Consider the following 16,721-nt stretch of genomic DNA (forward strand, 5'->3'; position numbering starts at 1 on the left):
TACAGTGGTTGTTACACAGCATTGCTGTGGCAGGTACTGACTTATACAACCTGTGTCTGTGATATTTTCCTGACTGCAAATTGACTGCCCTTTACTAGACTGACAGAAAGTCACATACATACATACATACATACATAGAATTAATTCCACCATTTATCAATGGTTGAAGAATCTAATATATGGTAAGGATATTCCAATTCTTAAAAAAAAAAAAGATGTAAATCAAAGACATGCTCGGTTCACTGAAAGACACCATTTATTTTGTGACCGTCAAGCAGAATGGTCTGTTGAGACGTAAGTGAAAGTATTGAGCGTGAAATCTGTACGCATTTTCCAGAGTGGACTGCAGGAGAGAAGCCACAGGCAACGCCCCTGACTGGAATCTCGCTATACAGAGCATTCATTCCACAGCTGAGCTATGACCGAGGGTGAGCTATCAGCCACCACCAAAGAATGCCAAGGGCAAAACATTAGCACCAGATTGTTTTTATATGCAATAACATAACTATATACAAAGTTATGTACATTGACTCACTGCAATCTTTGGGTCCCCACTAACCAGATATTTAAGAGGCAAACGGGAATGCTGTGATTCTATGTGCTTCGTTAAAAGGACAGTAGAGCGCTATATATTGCTATGTAGAAGAGAAAGTTCTCAAAAGACACCAAACAGCTGGATACAGACACAAATTCTATTTTCACATTTTACAGACATATCATCAAAATGATCACAATGCTGTATTTGAAGGGAAAGAATCACAGGTAAAAGCTTTGTCACAATTAAAAACACACTGAAATCACCGTGGTTGTCTCCCCGAGGGAGGAAGCAGTGGCCGGGGGGTGGGGGGTGGTCCATGGACAGCCAGCTTTACCTTTCCTGACGTGATCAGTTTTCACAGCAAGTGACCCACACCACGTGGCAAGGACACTTCGTGGGCAGAAGAGGGGTTTTTCAAGTCAGGAATAGCTTAATTGAAAAAGAGTAAAAACTGTTGAAAAGGCATTTCTCTTTGGCGTCGGTGGGCTGCCAAAGGAGTGTTTATTTTGCCAGCATCACCGACGCCTGCCAGGTCGGCCCCCTCTACGGGTGCACAGAGATCACTGCAGCAGCCCGGGAGTCCAGTCTCCCCTCCGGCCGGCGAAGCGTGGACTAGTTAGTGTCCTTTAAGACATTTGTGTGCGTCTGTGTTTGGTAAGGCGGCAGCCACTGCTAACAAAGGGACATCTCCCCCCGCTGCTGGAAAACTTCTTTTATAGGAGTAAGAGGAAATAAGGAGTAAAATGGTCTCACAGGTCAAACCAAGGTCCGCGTATCACCTCAACGTGAAGTTATCCTAGGGCTTCTCCCGCCATTAACCACACATTTCAACAGATGAGCATCGTGACGAAACTCACCACTCCACAGTGATCAGATTAAAAGTAAGTATGTGAGAACCGTGCCATTGGTGGCTGAACATCGAATTCATGTGCTTACTCGCCATGCATATATCCTCTTTGGTGAAGTGTCTATTTCAGTCTTTTGCCCACGTTTTAATTGGACTGTTTGTTTTCTTACTGTTAAGTTTGAGAGTTCTTATACATTCTGGATACCAATGGTTTGTCACATACATGATTTGCAAGTTATTTTCTCCTAGCCTGTGATCTGTCCACTGGAAAATGACAGCTTGACAGTTTTCTTTAGTGAATAGACTCTACAATCTCACAATTTCAACCAATAAAAAAGGGTCCAGGAGCTGTATACTGTGTGGCAGAAAAAAGATCGGGTCTAGGAGTTCTGTGGTCCATCGGGACCTCTGAGAAACCAGAGCAACGGTTCTTAAATGGCATGTGGCCCTTACGGCATGGTAACAAATTGAGAGAGGCAAAAAGAGAGAAGTCGCTGATTGTAATTAAGGATCATACACACGCAAAATAAATGTTCTGGGGAAAAAGTAAATTAAGAAATATCTCGTCGGCCTTAAGAAAAAAACACCTAGCAAGCACATTACTACTGGACACGCTTTTAGCCAAGTAATTTCTCTTTGCAGGAAAATATCATTTGAACCGTGATGGCAGCCGAGAAGTCCTAAAACCGTCTGTCTGCTTTGTGTGTGTTTTAAAGCGCGAACGCTATTCAAATGGCAGTTTTAGAAGGAGTGAACCCAACACGTAAGCTCTTCTTTTCACGGTTGGTTTTTAACCACGTGGAAAACCGTTCACCTTTGTAGAGTGTTATTGAAGTACCATCATCATCATGATTTTTGCTGGGTCGGAGATCACCCTTATATGACAGACACAATGAATGCTCAACACTTCTGGACCAACAGGAGAAGCCGGCAGCCGCCACCTCCGGTGACCCACCTCCACTGGAGGGGTCGTGCGCCAGGCTTTGCCCGACACGCGCTTATTCCCTCCTGAGCAGAGGAAGGGGTGCAGCGTGGGAAGACGGGAGGGCAGACCCGAGCCAGCAAGGACCACGTGCGTGCACCTCGGGACCAGAGCCCAGTTCGTACTCGGGAACTCACCGTTCGCCGGAGCCGGGCGCCAGGTGGGGTTGCTTCCAGGCAAAGGGTGACGGGGAGCCACTCTGCTCAGCATTCAAGAGGGAAACTAAGACATTCAATAAATCATCCCAGACGCACCCACGGAAATTATTGCTTTTCTAATGGCCATTTGGTTCTGGGAGGGATTCTCTCTCCAGGACATAAATACAGGCTGGGGTTTGCATTTGCCTCCTTGGGACCAGAGCTGAAGGGCCGGCTTCTGTGCCCCGCCAGGGAGGCATCGGGAGTGGGGGCACGCCCCTCACTTGCCTCTCTCGGGTGGAAGGCTGTCCAGCAGGCACTTGAGCTGTTCCTCGCCCAAGTGGATCTTGTCCTCCAGCTCGCGCTGCTCGATGAGGAGGGCTGACTTCATCCTCACGAAGTGCGCGTAGTCGGCCAGGCTGTCCTGGCTGAGGTAGCTGGCCAGGATGTCGGACACGATGCCCTCCCGGCGGTCCAGGTTCTCCTTCAGCTCCTTGGCGTCTTCGTGCTGCTGGATCAGGACCCGCTGCTTCTCGAGCAGGGATTGCTGGAGAGACAGAGAGAGATGAGCCTGCTGGGGACCAGGCAATGGCGGGGGGGACCCGAGGTCTGAAGGGACCCGCACAGAAGCACCTGGGGCGTGGGCAGGTGCAGGCCCCAGCGCCAGCTCCCCCATTGGCGCTCCTGGGCCGCTGCCACCTCCACTTGCTCCTGTCACCGTGAGAGGCCGTGAGGAACACGGGAGCCATCCAGGCACGAAAAGCTCCAGGACTGGGAGATGCTCAGAAAGAGCCAAGGGCTGAGGCAGCCGGCGTGTGTCCAAGGCCCTTCCCTGCCAATACCGTGGCCAAGCGGACACAAGGCACAGGTTCTAAAGAGATTCCAGGGCAGGACTGCTAGACCCTTCCAGCAGACGGAGCGGCAGCCCAGGAGCAGAGGCCGTGAGAGGGGGCGGGGCGGGGGGAGAGACCGCGCCTGTCGGGGAGGTGCCCTCGCTCCTTCCGAGGGTCCTGCTCTGGGTCACACAGGCGCCCCCATTTCCAGAACACAGCACTCACGATCGCTGTCTGCCCACAGGGCGCGCACCCACTTCCCCCGCCCTCTCCAACTTTAACGAAAACTGAGAGGGGGAGAGGTGAACGCGGTAAATGTCTTCAGGTGTCAGCTGGCAGATGCCACGGATGCCCTGTCCTCGGTGCGAGTTTCTGACACCGGCAGGGCCCCGTCATTCCGCCACTTTGCAACGTGGACATTTACCCACGGCCAGGCGTGAGCATCTGGGATGCGGGAGCGCTCTGCAGAGAGCTGATCCACAAAAAGAGCTCAGAAAAGATGAGCTGCTATTAAATGGTGGCTGAAAGCAGAAACTGCTCCCGGGGTGAGGCTTCCGGGAAGTGCCCCCCGACTGCACAACCTTTCGGGGTCACCTGTTCCGGGGGACACCTTGACCTTCAGGTGCTTGTGAAACAAAGACAGAATGTATTTTCATGGAAAGAGGCAAGGTAAAGCCAATTAATTCCAACCAAAAGGGAAACAGACCTCAACTGATTCCAGAAATGCAGTTTGGGCTACTAAGATCACTTGGGCTCCTTGGCAACTAGAAGCTGCTGATGGGAGTCAGGGATTCATGTGTCTGTCTGCATCTGCCCATGTGCTCATTTTCTACCTGGAAAGACAGAGGAAGCCTCCTACAGCCTGAGGCCACATCTTTTCACTTGTTAGCATGCCTGTCTCTGCAAACCACAGCTTTCCCAAGCCCTGGCTGCCTGACATGGAGATTTTCACCCAGCACCAGCCCCAGTGGAGGCTAGCCCACTGTGCTGCACCTGGACGTGGCTACTGAACACTCCTTTTGGGTCCATGAAGGTGAAGCTGCATCAACCACACACAGCCAAGGGGGAAAGAGCCTGTCTGCTTCTCCTCCCTACCACGGACCCTCTAGGGATGCAGTTAAGAGCTATGCAGCCAGGTCCCCAGGAGGACCAGGCGCATGGTCCCCAGTGTGTGATTGCTTCTACTTCCTCCGATTCTAAATAAGCCTTTGTCAGTTCCAAGCAAAGGGAGATAAAGATGAGCTGAGCTGCAAAGACAATACTATTTTTCATTTAAATCGATACTTGAGAGTTTAATATTTCAATTACATACAAGTCAGTCCCTCTTTCCCATTCATGTTATTTTCCTAAGTTCTTTCAGATAAATTTGGCAAAGATGGCACGAACAGCAAAATGGAATGCGAACGGAACCCAAGGGGCTCGAGGTCCGAAGCCCCAGTTACTTTCTCAACCCTTATGCAATATACGTTCCGTGACTGACAGTCACTAACGACTTGGCTAAGCACAAAAGATCACGGTGTCAAAGCCACGCGCTTTGTAAGGTGTAACCTGAAACCACTCTCACCTGGAGTCCAGGGGGAGGGGTGCCTTTTCTGCTCTCCTTGTAGAGAAGTTAAGGTGCCTTACTAATGATGACGATGATCATTTTGAAGGCCCATTATGTGCAAAGAAGCAAACTAGATGTGCTCCTGCTACCTGACCTATGAAGTAGTAAAGCCAGTGAGGTAGATGGTGTCTTGCATGCGCAAAGGGCGGACATGCAGACCCACTGAGAAATGTCCCAAGTTGCACTGCTGTGAAGGGAGGAGGAAAGCAGAGCAGCTCTCAGACTCATCCCAGACACTGCCGGCCCTCTTGTGAAGTCACAGCAACCAAGTCATCATCAAACGCCACTGTCACTGAGTGCCGATGACTCGTCAGGCAGTGGGTGAGCTCCACTTACCCACTTACCTGCAGTGGGGAAAGGTTACAGAGACTACGTTCTAGGAAGAGACCAACACTAGCAGCGATACGAGAAGAGGTCCACTCTCCCGGATGCTCGCCGAGGCCCCCCCTCCCCCGCCACCCCTCCCCCCCACTACAAGGAGGGAGTGAGCGAGCCCTGGGCGTTCAACAGCATCTTGCGCTACGAGGCGGACAGGTGGCCGCAGCTGCTGAACGAGGCTTCCGGGCGGCTTGCTCCACACCCCACAGGAAAGCCACGCCCCGCCCCGCCTTCCAGGTCAGCCTCAGCCATAGTTACCCGATCGCCAGGAGGAGTGCCGTCGTCCAGATTGTTGAGGGCGTTCTCCACGCGGGCCAGGCGGCCGGACAGCGACAGCAGGAGGTTCACCACCTTGTCCAGGTCCCCGATGAACATGCGGAACTTGTCGAACTCGTTGGGCTTGCAGACGGCCTTGGCCAGGGCCTCCACCTCGTCGCCCAGCGCGCTGTTGGCCTGCATGTCCTCCCGCAGGCTCTGCCGCGCCTGCCGCAGCACCTGCAGCTTGCGCCCGATGCTCTCGATGAGCTCCTGCTGTGGGCACAGGGCAGGGGACGCGGTCAGGGCCGCCTTGCGGCACCCCCTCACACATCCCGGATCTGCGGGTGACTCAGCTCAGCCAGGAGGCAGCTTGTTTTGCATCCGTAAATAACAGGGGGAACTTACCCGGTGGCGCAGTGGTTGGGAATCCGCCTGCCGATGCAGGGGACACGGGTTCGTGCCCCGGTCCGGGAGGATTCCACATGCCGCGGAGCAACTAAGCCCGTGCGCCACAACTACTGAGCCGGCGTGCCACAACTACTGAAGCCCGCGCACCTAGAGTCTGTGCTCCGCAATGAGAAGCCCGCGCACCGCAATGAAGACCCAATGCAGCCAAAAATAAATATAACTAACTAACTAACTGGGGATGTTTTAAGACTAGGGGAAGGATAAGGCCTTCCTGTTAAATCATTGGTGTTTGATTTAGAAACGAAACAGAACAAACCTTTTCTCATCCTGTGACTGTCCTATCAGAGTATGCAGGAGTGGGACCCTTGGGGCTACTACTCACGGTAAACCTCATTTCAGCCTGTATCTTTGCAAGGATTCTCCGGGCCTCTGTGATACTCTGTGCTTCCTTTTTTTTTTTTTTTTTTTTCTGGCCGCGCTGTGCGGCTTGTGGGATCTTAGTTCCCCGACCAGGGATCAAACCCAGGCCCTCAACAGTGAAAGCGTGGAGTCCTCACCACTGGACCGCCAGGGAATTCCCTGTGCTTCCTTCTTTGGAAGTTCCCAATTTGAAGGCTTACATGCACAGAAGTTATTGAGTCTGGTACTGAACATCTGGTACTGAACTCCATGATTAAAAAGTGTCTTCCATGTAGAATTAGGAATAAAAATTAAGACAAATGAAGGATGCCAATGAACTTAGGAAAGTCTTTCAGAATATAATAAAGTACTGATCTCCATTTGACCAAAATGTAGATAAATGACTTCTTTAAACGTGGTGAAATATACATACTGCAACATTTACCGTCCCGCCTCTTTTCTCGTGTGCTGTTCTGTGGCATTAAGGCACATGCACAGTGCTGTGCAGCTGGCGCCACCTGCCATCTCCACATCCTCTCCATCCTCTGAGACGGAAACTCTGACCCTTCAATACAAGCTCCCCATTCCCCGCTCCTGCCAGCTCTTCAAATGATGAATTTTTAGAGAGCACATGACACGTACAAGACCTTTTCCTCGGTCACCATCCTGAGGTGAAGCGGCACCATGTGGTCCGAGGTGAGGGGCAGACAAAGCAGATTATCTGTCTCCTTGGTCATCACATTTGAGACAAATTAAAAGGACAGCTCCAGAGGAGTCCGGCAGGTAAGCCTGCCCCAGAAAAACCCTTTCCCCAGGACTACGGATGTCCTTCTGCTGTTAAACCCACCCGTGGCGCATGCCAACAGGTGACCCGCCCTGACACAGTGAACGGTGAGGGGCCAACGGTGAGAAGCAAAGTCACCCGTTGTCCTTTTCGGAACCCTGCTGACACCCGCCCTGCACAACTCCACCAACCTCGTGTCGACGGACACGGCAGGTTACGTGGGGTTTACGAGGCTAACGCATCCCTGTGCTAGCCCGAGGCTGGAGTGATGAAAACGGAAGCAGTGCTCCGCTGCCCGCACCAAAATGAGCATTAAACAATTAGTTGCAATGTTAAGTCCGCTTAGGATTTTTAAGCTCGGTCTGTTGCTCCATAGTGAGCAACACGATTTTATGTACAACGGACCCATGAAAATGGTTGGTGTCGCCCACCCCTCCCCCCTCCTGGGGCAGTTTCCAAACTCTGGCCCCAGACGGAGTCCGCAGGGCTCGGCAGAGAGAAGGCTCAGTCTCGTGAAACCCTCCAGGATGGTGCCCAGAGCTGAGCAGGGAGCAGTTGCCCCGACCTCCAGGGCTGACGTGAAGATGGGTGAAATCCCCGGACGCTTAGCCCGCTGCTTGGCATGCAGTAAGCGCCTGTCCACAGGCGCTACCAGCAAGACTGCAAGTGTGCATGAGAAGCTGCTCCGAGTTCACCACTACCATTTGGTAGACACTGCCCCATCCCAGGGACTATTTGGGCAGGAGAAAAAAAAAAAAAAAACACCTCGGGAGACCCGCTGAAGCACTGGAGCCACCCTACACTTCGTTTGCCTGAGATGGGTGATCTGTGTCTCAGGACGATGCTTCCAAAGAGGGTCTCCATGCAGCATTTATCTACCAAAACAAGTCCACAAATTAGAAAGGCATGAGCTGTAGTCAGGGCACTGCCTCCGCTTTGTTCAACCTGCCTTGGGCTTATCACTATGTCTGGAGATCCGGCAGATTAAAATGGTGAGCAGTTTTAAAGGACCGCCACCCTCCTGATGAATCATGGTTTTTCTCCTAAGAAAGACCACATGGAATTTATAAATTGCTTTTGGCTTTTCCAGCTCAGGATGTCAAGACATTCTCTTCCCTTGGGAACTGAAAACCCTGTCCAGATTTCTTTGATGTTTTCCCTCAGACTGTGAGTCGGTGTGTGTTCACACTTCTGTGTCTGTGTGTCTATTTACCTACCCATCTGAGAGGTGGTTTAAGTCAACTTCGAGTGTCACAGCTGAGAAGGTGGCCCTATTTTTATTTATTTGTTTTTTTGGCCGCACACACGGCACGTGGGATCCTAGTGCCCCAGACCCCCTGCAGTGGAAGCACAGGGTCCCAACCACTGGACCTCCGGGGACGTCCCAAGGTGCCGTATTTTAGATATTCATTACTTGAGGGAAAAGCACAGAATACATTGCGGGGATGGAGAACTTTCCCGGTTCTTGCCTGGCGCCACTGCTAACGTGAATGAACGGTTCAAGTGATTTTGACGACTGTGGATGGATGAGGAGCCCTAGCCAGTGCTCCTGGTAATTTTCCAGTTTCATTATTCTTCAGCAATTATCGTAATGAAGATTTCATGCTGATGCATGAAGAGGGGCCTTCAACTCCTACAGCATCAGCTGGGCTAACCTGAAACTGGACACTCTGGAAGGAGTCCAAATTCCTTTCTCTGTCTTGCATAGATGTTTATGAGAAACACTTTCCCGTCTTCCTGAAAGGGCCATTATATGAGGTAGAGACATAGGCTTTGAGAGCGTTGGAATGAGGCCGGGCCCAGGGGAGCACGCCCATCAGTGGCTATTAGCTGCCGTACCCGGGGCGCCGGCGGCAAGCCTGTCTGCCTTTGGACGGCACGTGGAGTTCCGGGAGCTCTCGGGTTAGAGTCTGTGGCGGCTGAGGCTGGCCCCCAGTCTCAGCAGGTGCACTGCTCCCTCTCCCTTCTGTGGGGATGGGCCCCCATTTCAGCCCCAGACACCCTGCTTTTGTCCCATTCTATGGGGGAAACAAGGTCTTTTCTCTCTGGGCCTCGCACCCACCTCTGGGTTCCAGGGAAAAGCCCGAACCCTCAGAGGTTCCAGACTCAACCCATCAGCTGTCTTTGGTTCTCCTGAAGCATCTCCATCACTCAACCGGGGCTGTTTCTGAGCAGGGTCTGCCTGAGCTGCCTCAGGGATCACCACGTATTTAGCCCTCCTAGGTTAAGGCTTCCACCGGCCCCGGGACTCCCTTACCACCTCCCTGCGCAGGGGCTTCTGTTCTCTTGCCTCTGTCCTCAGTCTTCTCCTAAAATACAGAGGGTCACCTGCTGTGGCACGTGGGCTCTGTGAGCACCAGTGACTGTGATCACGACAGCCGAGGTCCCCCTGGGAATGTCTGGTGCACGGGGCTTCGGAGGTCTTGCTGTCTTCCTATCAAGGGAGCCATCAAGTCCTCCCAAGTGCACCTGCACGGCCCTCCCTTCTCCTCGTCCCGTGCACCCTTTGTAACCGCGTGACACCGTAGATATGAGGGCACTGGAAAGGCAGCAGAGGCAGCGCAGCCTGTAGGTCAAATCAAGCCGAAGAGCAGGACTACTGGGTCAGTAACGCCACAGAGAACTGCCGTTTAAAGCATTTCCTGCTTGGGGTGAAACTGCCCGACATACGCTTATTGAACTAAAAACGTCAGTTGGCTTACGAATTTAATCCTGGTGGGGTGATGGGCAGGGGGCAAGCTCACAGTGACTCATCTCAATCCCAAAGCCGCCGTCGATGGGGAGGCAGTGCCCGGCATCTCGTGCCCCCAAAGAAATCGGAAGGGGCACCAGACAGATGAAAGGAGCGGTACCAAGGCGGCTGCTTCCCAAATTCAGTATATCATGAGAAACAAAGGCATACTGTAAAGTACAGAGTTCTTTGCATCTAGGGTGGGGATGGAATTAAAACTGTCCAAACTGGATATTTTTTCTAGGTTTATGAGAATAACAGCACTTTTTAAAAAATTCATTATTTTTAAGAACGTGGAAAATGCAACCAGAAGAAAGCAAACGGTCCCCTGGGCCAGACACAAGGCCTCTAAAATCCCAGGAACGAAACTTAGTTGTTGTTGTTTTTTTTTTTGCGGTACGCGGGCCTCTCACTGCTGTGGCCTCTCCTGCCGCGGAGCACAGGCTCCGGACACGCAGGCCCAGCAGCCATGGCTCACGGGCCCAGCCACTCCACGACACGTGGGATCTTCCCGGACCGGGGCACGAACCCGTGTCCCCTGCATCGGCAGGCGGACTCTCAACCATTGCGCCACCAGGGAAGCCCCAAAAACTCTTAGTTTTCGTTTCCTTTTTGAATTAAAACAAGGTTATCACTTCCTAAATTGCAAGTCATTTTCTTTGACACAAGGGTCAGGGTATTTCTTCTGGAATGCGTTTGTCTATCATATTTGAAACCAATCAATGGCATTTTTTAACAAGTAACAATATGAGGAGGTATTAAACATTATCCTTTGCAAGGGTCTTGTCAAAAAAAATTGGTACTTTTTTATGAAAGCCCCTTCCAAGATGCAAAGTGTATGGAAAAATTCACCAAGTGCTGGTTCCCTCCTTTTCTTCTCCTGGTGCTGACTACGCATGCTCAAAGCCCCTGGAATAAACAAACAGCACATGCTATCCTCTGAAACTGACTGCCTTGGGCAATTCCTTCCTCCCTTTGTGCTAAGTCCTTCCTATAAAAAACAGGTAACCACACCTAGATGTCACAAGTCTGGCCCGTTGACAGTTGACCTGCCATGAAGATTTGAAGCTCGTACAGTAGTGAAGACATTGGCACCGATAGCAATAATTCTGTCCCTAACCATGACCTCATGGTTACACGCTACTTCACCTCTGACCTCCTCTCTAATCTTCCCCCTTCCTTGTCCACACAGCTTCAGCCACGGGTCTCTGTTGCTTCCCCAATGTGTCACAAAACTCCCACCCCAGGGCCTTTGCACTTGCTGCCCAAACCCCACTCCCCCCACCCCTCCCCAGATCAATCAGACATTCCCTCACAGCACTCCAGGTCTCTCTCTGTTCATCATCAGCTCATCAGAGCCTTCTCTACAATCATACTCCTTTACCTCTCTATTCCTGCATGCTGTTTTAGTTTTCTGACCACCCGACCTATTATTACATTAAGGGTTGGCAAACTTTTTCTATAAACGGCCCAACAGTAAATATTTTAGACTTCAGGGGCCACACAGCCACGGTTGCAACTACTCAACACCGCTGGTGTAGTGTGACAGCTACCAGAGACCATACGTACATGAATGAACGTGGCCGTGTTGCAATAAAACTTTATGTACAAGAGCAGGTGGGGGGCAGGGATTGGCCCACAGGGCCCTGTTTGTTTTTTTATATTTGTTTTTATGTTGGCTGTCCATCTCCTTTGTGAGCACACAAGTGCCTTCAGGGAAATCAGGACTCCAGTCTGTTTTGTCTCCTGCTGTATCCCCAAGTGCCTGGGTGAGTTTTTGGAGTTCAACAAATGATGCTTTTTGGTTAACAACGCACTTCACAATATACTGTTGAATTTAACATCATCGGATTACAGATATTTGAAATTGATAGTCAAAGAGGACATGTGCCTTGCGGCAAGTCATACAATTAAGTCCTCTGGATTCCACTGGGGTAGAAGAGACATATCACTTGACCTTAAAATGAGAGAGACTGGTGGCCACCTAGCTAATTTGACACTGGATCTCATTACAAAGAGATGGCAAAGAGACCCCGGCAGAGAGGCCCAATTTTAGAACAGAAGATTCACCCACAAAGGGCTTAATACACAGGCCCAAATGGCAGCGTCCCACATAGAAGCCCACCACAAATGGCGCTCGGTGCAGGGCCCAGGGTCGGGGTGGAGCCGGGTGTCGCCCCCCTGCCTGCCAGCCTGCCAGCGCGTTCTCATTTGGAATTGCAGCTTCCCTACCTTCTTCACCGACAGGTCGTGGTCCGGGTCACTCCCTGAATCCTCTTGGGCTTCTTGCTGGTCCTGCAGGTCTTTCATCTTAATCAGCAGCTCCGCCTTGGGGGCTGATGTGCTGTAGTAGGTGGAGTTGGTGGCCAGGGACGCAGCCGCTGGCACACTCAGCGCCTCCTTCCTGGGTAACAAAATGTCAGAACACCCGTCAGCTGCGATCGTACACAAAGACGTGCCCGCGAGTCCCACAGCCTGGGCTGTGACCGGCAAAGGGCGGTGCTAACGAAAAGGCACCGGCTAGAGAGATGAGACCGCAAGAGTGGGGAAGGAGTAAGTTGTGAGGTCAGAACTAAAACACCTGCCCAGTGGTGCTCAAAGCCCCGCCCCGGAGGGAGGAGAGTGCAGAATGTATCGCTGGGAGCCTGAGGTCTATGGGGACAGGTCTGCTGCTATCTGTAGGCGTGGCCGCAGGCCCCAAGGTCACCAGGCACCTTTCTGCCAGCAGCCACATCTGCTACCTCTTGCTACGGCCTGACTTCCTGTCTGCACAGCACCCGCACTCCCACCTGCTGTCAATCAACGATGCTTATGGAGACCACGTACAGAAACAGGAGGGATGTCAGCAGATTCACCTTTGTGGGCAGCTGACTAAAGGACAGGGGCTGGAAAGCGCCCTTTACAAAACTGTTACAGCAAATTCACCCCCTCAGTTACATAAGCAACAACAGAAAGCCTCTTTCATAAACACGTACACTAAGTAGTCTCAACTGTCACTCCTCTTGTGACAAGTTTCTCAACTTCAGTACTAGTGACACTTGGGGCCGGACCATTCTCTGATGGGGGGGCCGTCCTGTGCATTGTAGAACAGCAAGCAGCATCCCTGGTCTCCACCCACTAGATGCCGGGGGCACCTCTCCCAGTGGTGACAACCGAAAGTCTACCCCGACACCGCCAGCTGTCCCGTTGGGGGAGACAACAGCCTCTGGCTGGGAACCACTGCCTGATGACAAAAAGCCCCGTGGGCATCACCGGAAACGTGTATTTGCACACCTTTGCCAGGGCCTGACGTCATCATCCCCAGAATGGGCTTTTAATTTCGGGAGGGTGACAACAGAGCCCCCAAGTGCTAATAAGCACTTAGGGAATCTGTCCCCAGAGAGCAGTCATGAAAACAAACAGATACACGCCCTCGCCCTTGTCAGCCTAAGAGGCACCGGGCAAAACCACATACAGCCAGGGTGCAGAAGCCAGGGCAGCGTCTACTCACTTCTCCTCCATGGCTCTGGGAGAGGGGATTTTGGGGAACAGCTTCCTCCGCTGCTGAGCTTCTTCCAAGAGGTGCTCGTCTTTGGGGAAGATGCCCTCCATAAGGTCCATGGTGGTTTTGATCTTCACACCGGGGTCCAGGATATCCGCCAGGGACTTATCCTTGCCCGCGATCTCGCGGGCCAGCTCCTCCGATTTGAGGTCTTCAGCAGTCCTCTCTTTGGCCTTCACGTAGCTGAGCGTGGGCGTGGAGGCCCGGCTGTCCTTGGCCGTGGGCACTGGGGTGCCAGGGGGCTGGGGCTCGGCGCCCTGGCGGCTGTACAGGCAGAAGCGGGAGTAGGACTGCTCGGACGTGCTGAGCGTCTTGATCTGGTCCCGCTCGAGCCCGCTGGGCAGCACGGGTGGCTGCGGGACGCGGGCCAGGCCCTGGCGGCTCTCCTTCTCGGGCTGGCTCTCCGAGTGCACGATCTTGACGGGCACCATCTTCACCGTGGTGTTGTTGTCCATCACCCGCTCGATTCTGCAAAGAGAAGGGCCGTCTGCTAAAGACACACCGTACGCCCAGGCACAGACCAGAATGAGGAATTGGATGAGAAATCGGCTGGTTTCCGCATCCCCTTACAGCCGGGGAAGCCTGCGGCGGCCCCAGGGAAGAAGCCTTCATGGTCACACATCCCAGGATGGGGAGACCAGGTTGAGCAGTGCCTGCCACCCCTAACTTGATCTCCTAAGCCTCCTGGGTGTGTAGGTGTCTTTCCATTTTCCAACAGTCACCTGCACGCCTGAAGGCACATCCGTGGGCTTACTGACAGACAGAAAGGCAGTGTGATGTTCATTTGTTTTTAGGTCAGTGGCCGAGCAAACGGTGAGAAGCCTGCTCAGTGAGATTTTCTTTTGCAAGGGAGCCCTGCAACAGACAGGCGTATTTCACAGAGTTAGCATCAGTGCCTCAGCCAGCGTCTCTCGAAGCTGGGTGCCTGCGCGGTCCTCGCGGTGGCCGGAGGACTCCTTTAGAAAAAGTAGCAGCCATGTTCTGAGCGGAGGCTGAGCACCACCCGGTCCTGGTCCCGATCGGAAGCGTCCTTGGACACTCGTGCGCCCTGGGTCTCACCCCACCTGCCTTCCACTGCCCCACACTTCGAGCTGCCCTCCACACGGCATTTCATACCAGAGCGGTAAGAATCCAGCAGCAAACATGGGACACGCTGCTCCTGTGTTACCTTAAATGACTCATGCAGGCGTCCTTTTTAAAAAAAAAAAAAAAAGTTTGTCGGTGAAAGCGGGGGAGGCACCTGGAGCACCCACAGGGAAGAGAAAACGGAAAGCAACGGCCTGCTCGAGGCAATGGGGCTTCGTCAGGGGCCACCCGAAAGCCGGCTGGTGCCGGGGGATCCCTTGGACCAGGGCCACTGGGACACAAATCCATTTCAAATACCCTTGAAGGACAAATTGGAGAAAGAGAGCCATCTGCTGGTAGCCAGGAGGGAAGGCAAAAAACAGGCCAAAATCATACAACCAAAACCTCAACTCATTCCTAACTCAGCCTAAAACCACTTCTGTGATCCGAACGGACGTGATCTTATGGCGCACAAGGGGCATAACGCAACACATTACGGTTCTTTCCTTGTTCTTAAGGGGTGGGGCATGCAGGCTACAGTGAAATAATTTTATTTTCTTCTCTCCTCCGGCAGAAACCATTGAGAACAGAGGTGTTTGTTTAAATCTAGGTGGTCATATATAGTCCCTGTCATGCCTTCTTAGTGATTAAATTTCAAAAGGCTGTCACTGTGTGGATAATACTGCTCAGACATGCTGAACTTCCGAAGGAAAATTCTGGCACCTTATCGAAGCAAGAACACACAAACAAGAACCCCTCTGCATTCCATGCGTAGAAACCCTCAACACCTGTTAGGGACTTAAAAGTCAGCCTGTATTTGCATCTCCCCGCGTCCCGATTCGTGGGGAAACTTGATTTCCAGCGAAGGAAGACATGAGGTAAAAAACAAAAACAAATCCTCCGCAGGTTGTCCTATACTTTCCAACAAAGCATCTCTTCCTGGTCATTTCTAAGCACAAATGATCTCTCCTCTTGAAACCTGGGCAGACTTTCACATTTAGGGAAGTCTGATGAACTTCTACCTCAAAGTGAAGACAAAACACAGTGGACAAGACCTTACCGCAGCCAGACCGCATCCGTTCCTCATGGGAAGCAGGACCAGGAGGGATGGAGGATGCGGGGTGTGCCGGGCCCGGCCCCCTCTCCGTGCGGCGGCTCCTCCCCGAGTGCGGGCTCTGTCCAGGTGAGCCGCCCGCCGCCCACAGGGGCCCAGCCCCCAACAGCAAACAGTCCAACCCGCTCTGCTCACACACCCAGTCCCGAGGGAGCCCTCAGCCCACATGCCACCCTGGGTCTGATAAACCACAACTCCCACAAGGAGATTCTCCAACCATGAGATGCCCGAGGTGACCGCAAGACTGTCCGAATGACCCCGAAGCAGCCCCCCAGCTCCCTGCTCACACATGCTCCCAAACCCAGAAACAGGCTCCAGGAAACCTACTGGGAACACACTTCTGGGAGCAATCAAATCTCTAATTGTCACTGGCCCATGCTTCTGGGCATGGTCTCCATTTTGTTGTAAACCAACAAAAAAACCCTCAAAATTATAAAGATTTTTAATAGTAAGCTTCCTGGCTTCAGGACAGGAGTGGATGCATTTTTATTCAGAGTGAATGACTACTCTGAAATCCCCCACAGGGTGGGAAGGCTGCACTTTCTTCCTCTCCGCATCCCTGCCGCGGCCCGGCACACGGGAGGGCTCTGGACCCGCCTGCTGAATTCGGGAAGGCGTGTCTCAGGGACACAGGAGCTGCTCTGCACCCTGGCTGGTTCCCCAGCAGAGGTAACCGGAAGGGGGTAGAGATGAATGCGGAGGGAGGTGAGGGGGGCGGGTAGTGCTCAAGAAATCCGTCGGCACACGTGCGGACAAGAAGAGAGTCTCTGAGCTGCGCCCAAACACCAGGCAGCTTGGGAGGCCCCGGCCGGTGTGCTGCACTCGCTGCCCGCTGGTGGTTGGTGGTGGGTATGGAGCCGGCCGGCACTTGTGTGGAGCGCCAGCCTCAGGTTCGCAGCGTGTGCCAATGGCGTGCCACTCTCTCAGGCCCACACTCACCGGTAACACCCGCTCTGGGGACGGGGACATTGAACTCAGTACATTACGAGCCATTCCCTCGGTGGGAACTTCGTGGGTGGCGTGGCTACCGTCTGCTGCACTGCGCTCCCTGGGGGGACACGTACCGAGTTAGCTCTGCACGCTGCCCGGAATAGGGCGCT

The 16,721-nt window shown here is 52.8% G+C and overlaps 1 protein-coding gene across 1 annotated transcript in view; it reads right to left on the reverse strand.

The window, feature by feature from the left end:
- Positions 1 to 248: 248 nt before the first annotated feature.
- Positions 249 to 16,721, reverse strand: part of SHROOM2 (shroom family member 2) — a gene marked incomplete at its 5' end in the record, with an annotated part of 55,592 nt that continues 39,119 nt past the window's right edge. The window contains 4 exons of the mRNA XM_081223140.1: positions 249 to 3,051; positions 5,580 to 5,852; positions 12,134 to 12,305; positions 13,392 to 13,910. Coding sequence (XP_081079266.1) covers positions 2,785 to 3,051; positions 5,580 to 5,852; positions 12,134 to 12,305; positions 13,392 to 13,910 — 1,231 coding nt within the window. The 3' untranslated portion in view covers positions 249 to 2,784. The remainder of the gene's footprint in view (positions 3,052 to 5,579; positions 5,853 to 12,133; positions 12,306 to 13,391; positions 13,911 to 16,721) is intronic.

The sequence above is a fragment of the Mesoplodon bidens genome (genome assembly GCF_964165515.1).
Source record: "Mesoplodon bidens genome assembly, chromosome: X".
Classification (NCBI taxonomy): Eukaryota; Metazoa; Chordata; class Mammalia; order Artiodactyla; family Ziphiidae; genus Mesoplodon; species Mesoplodon bidens.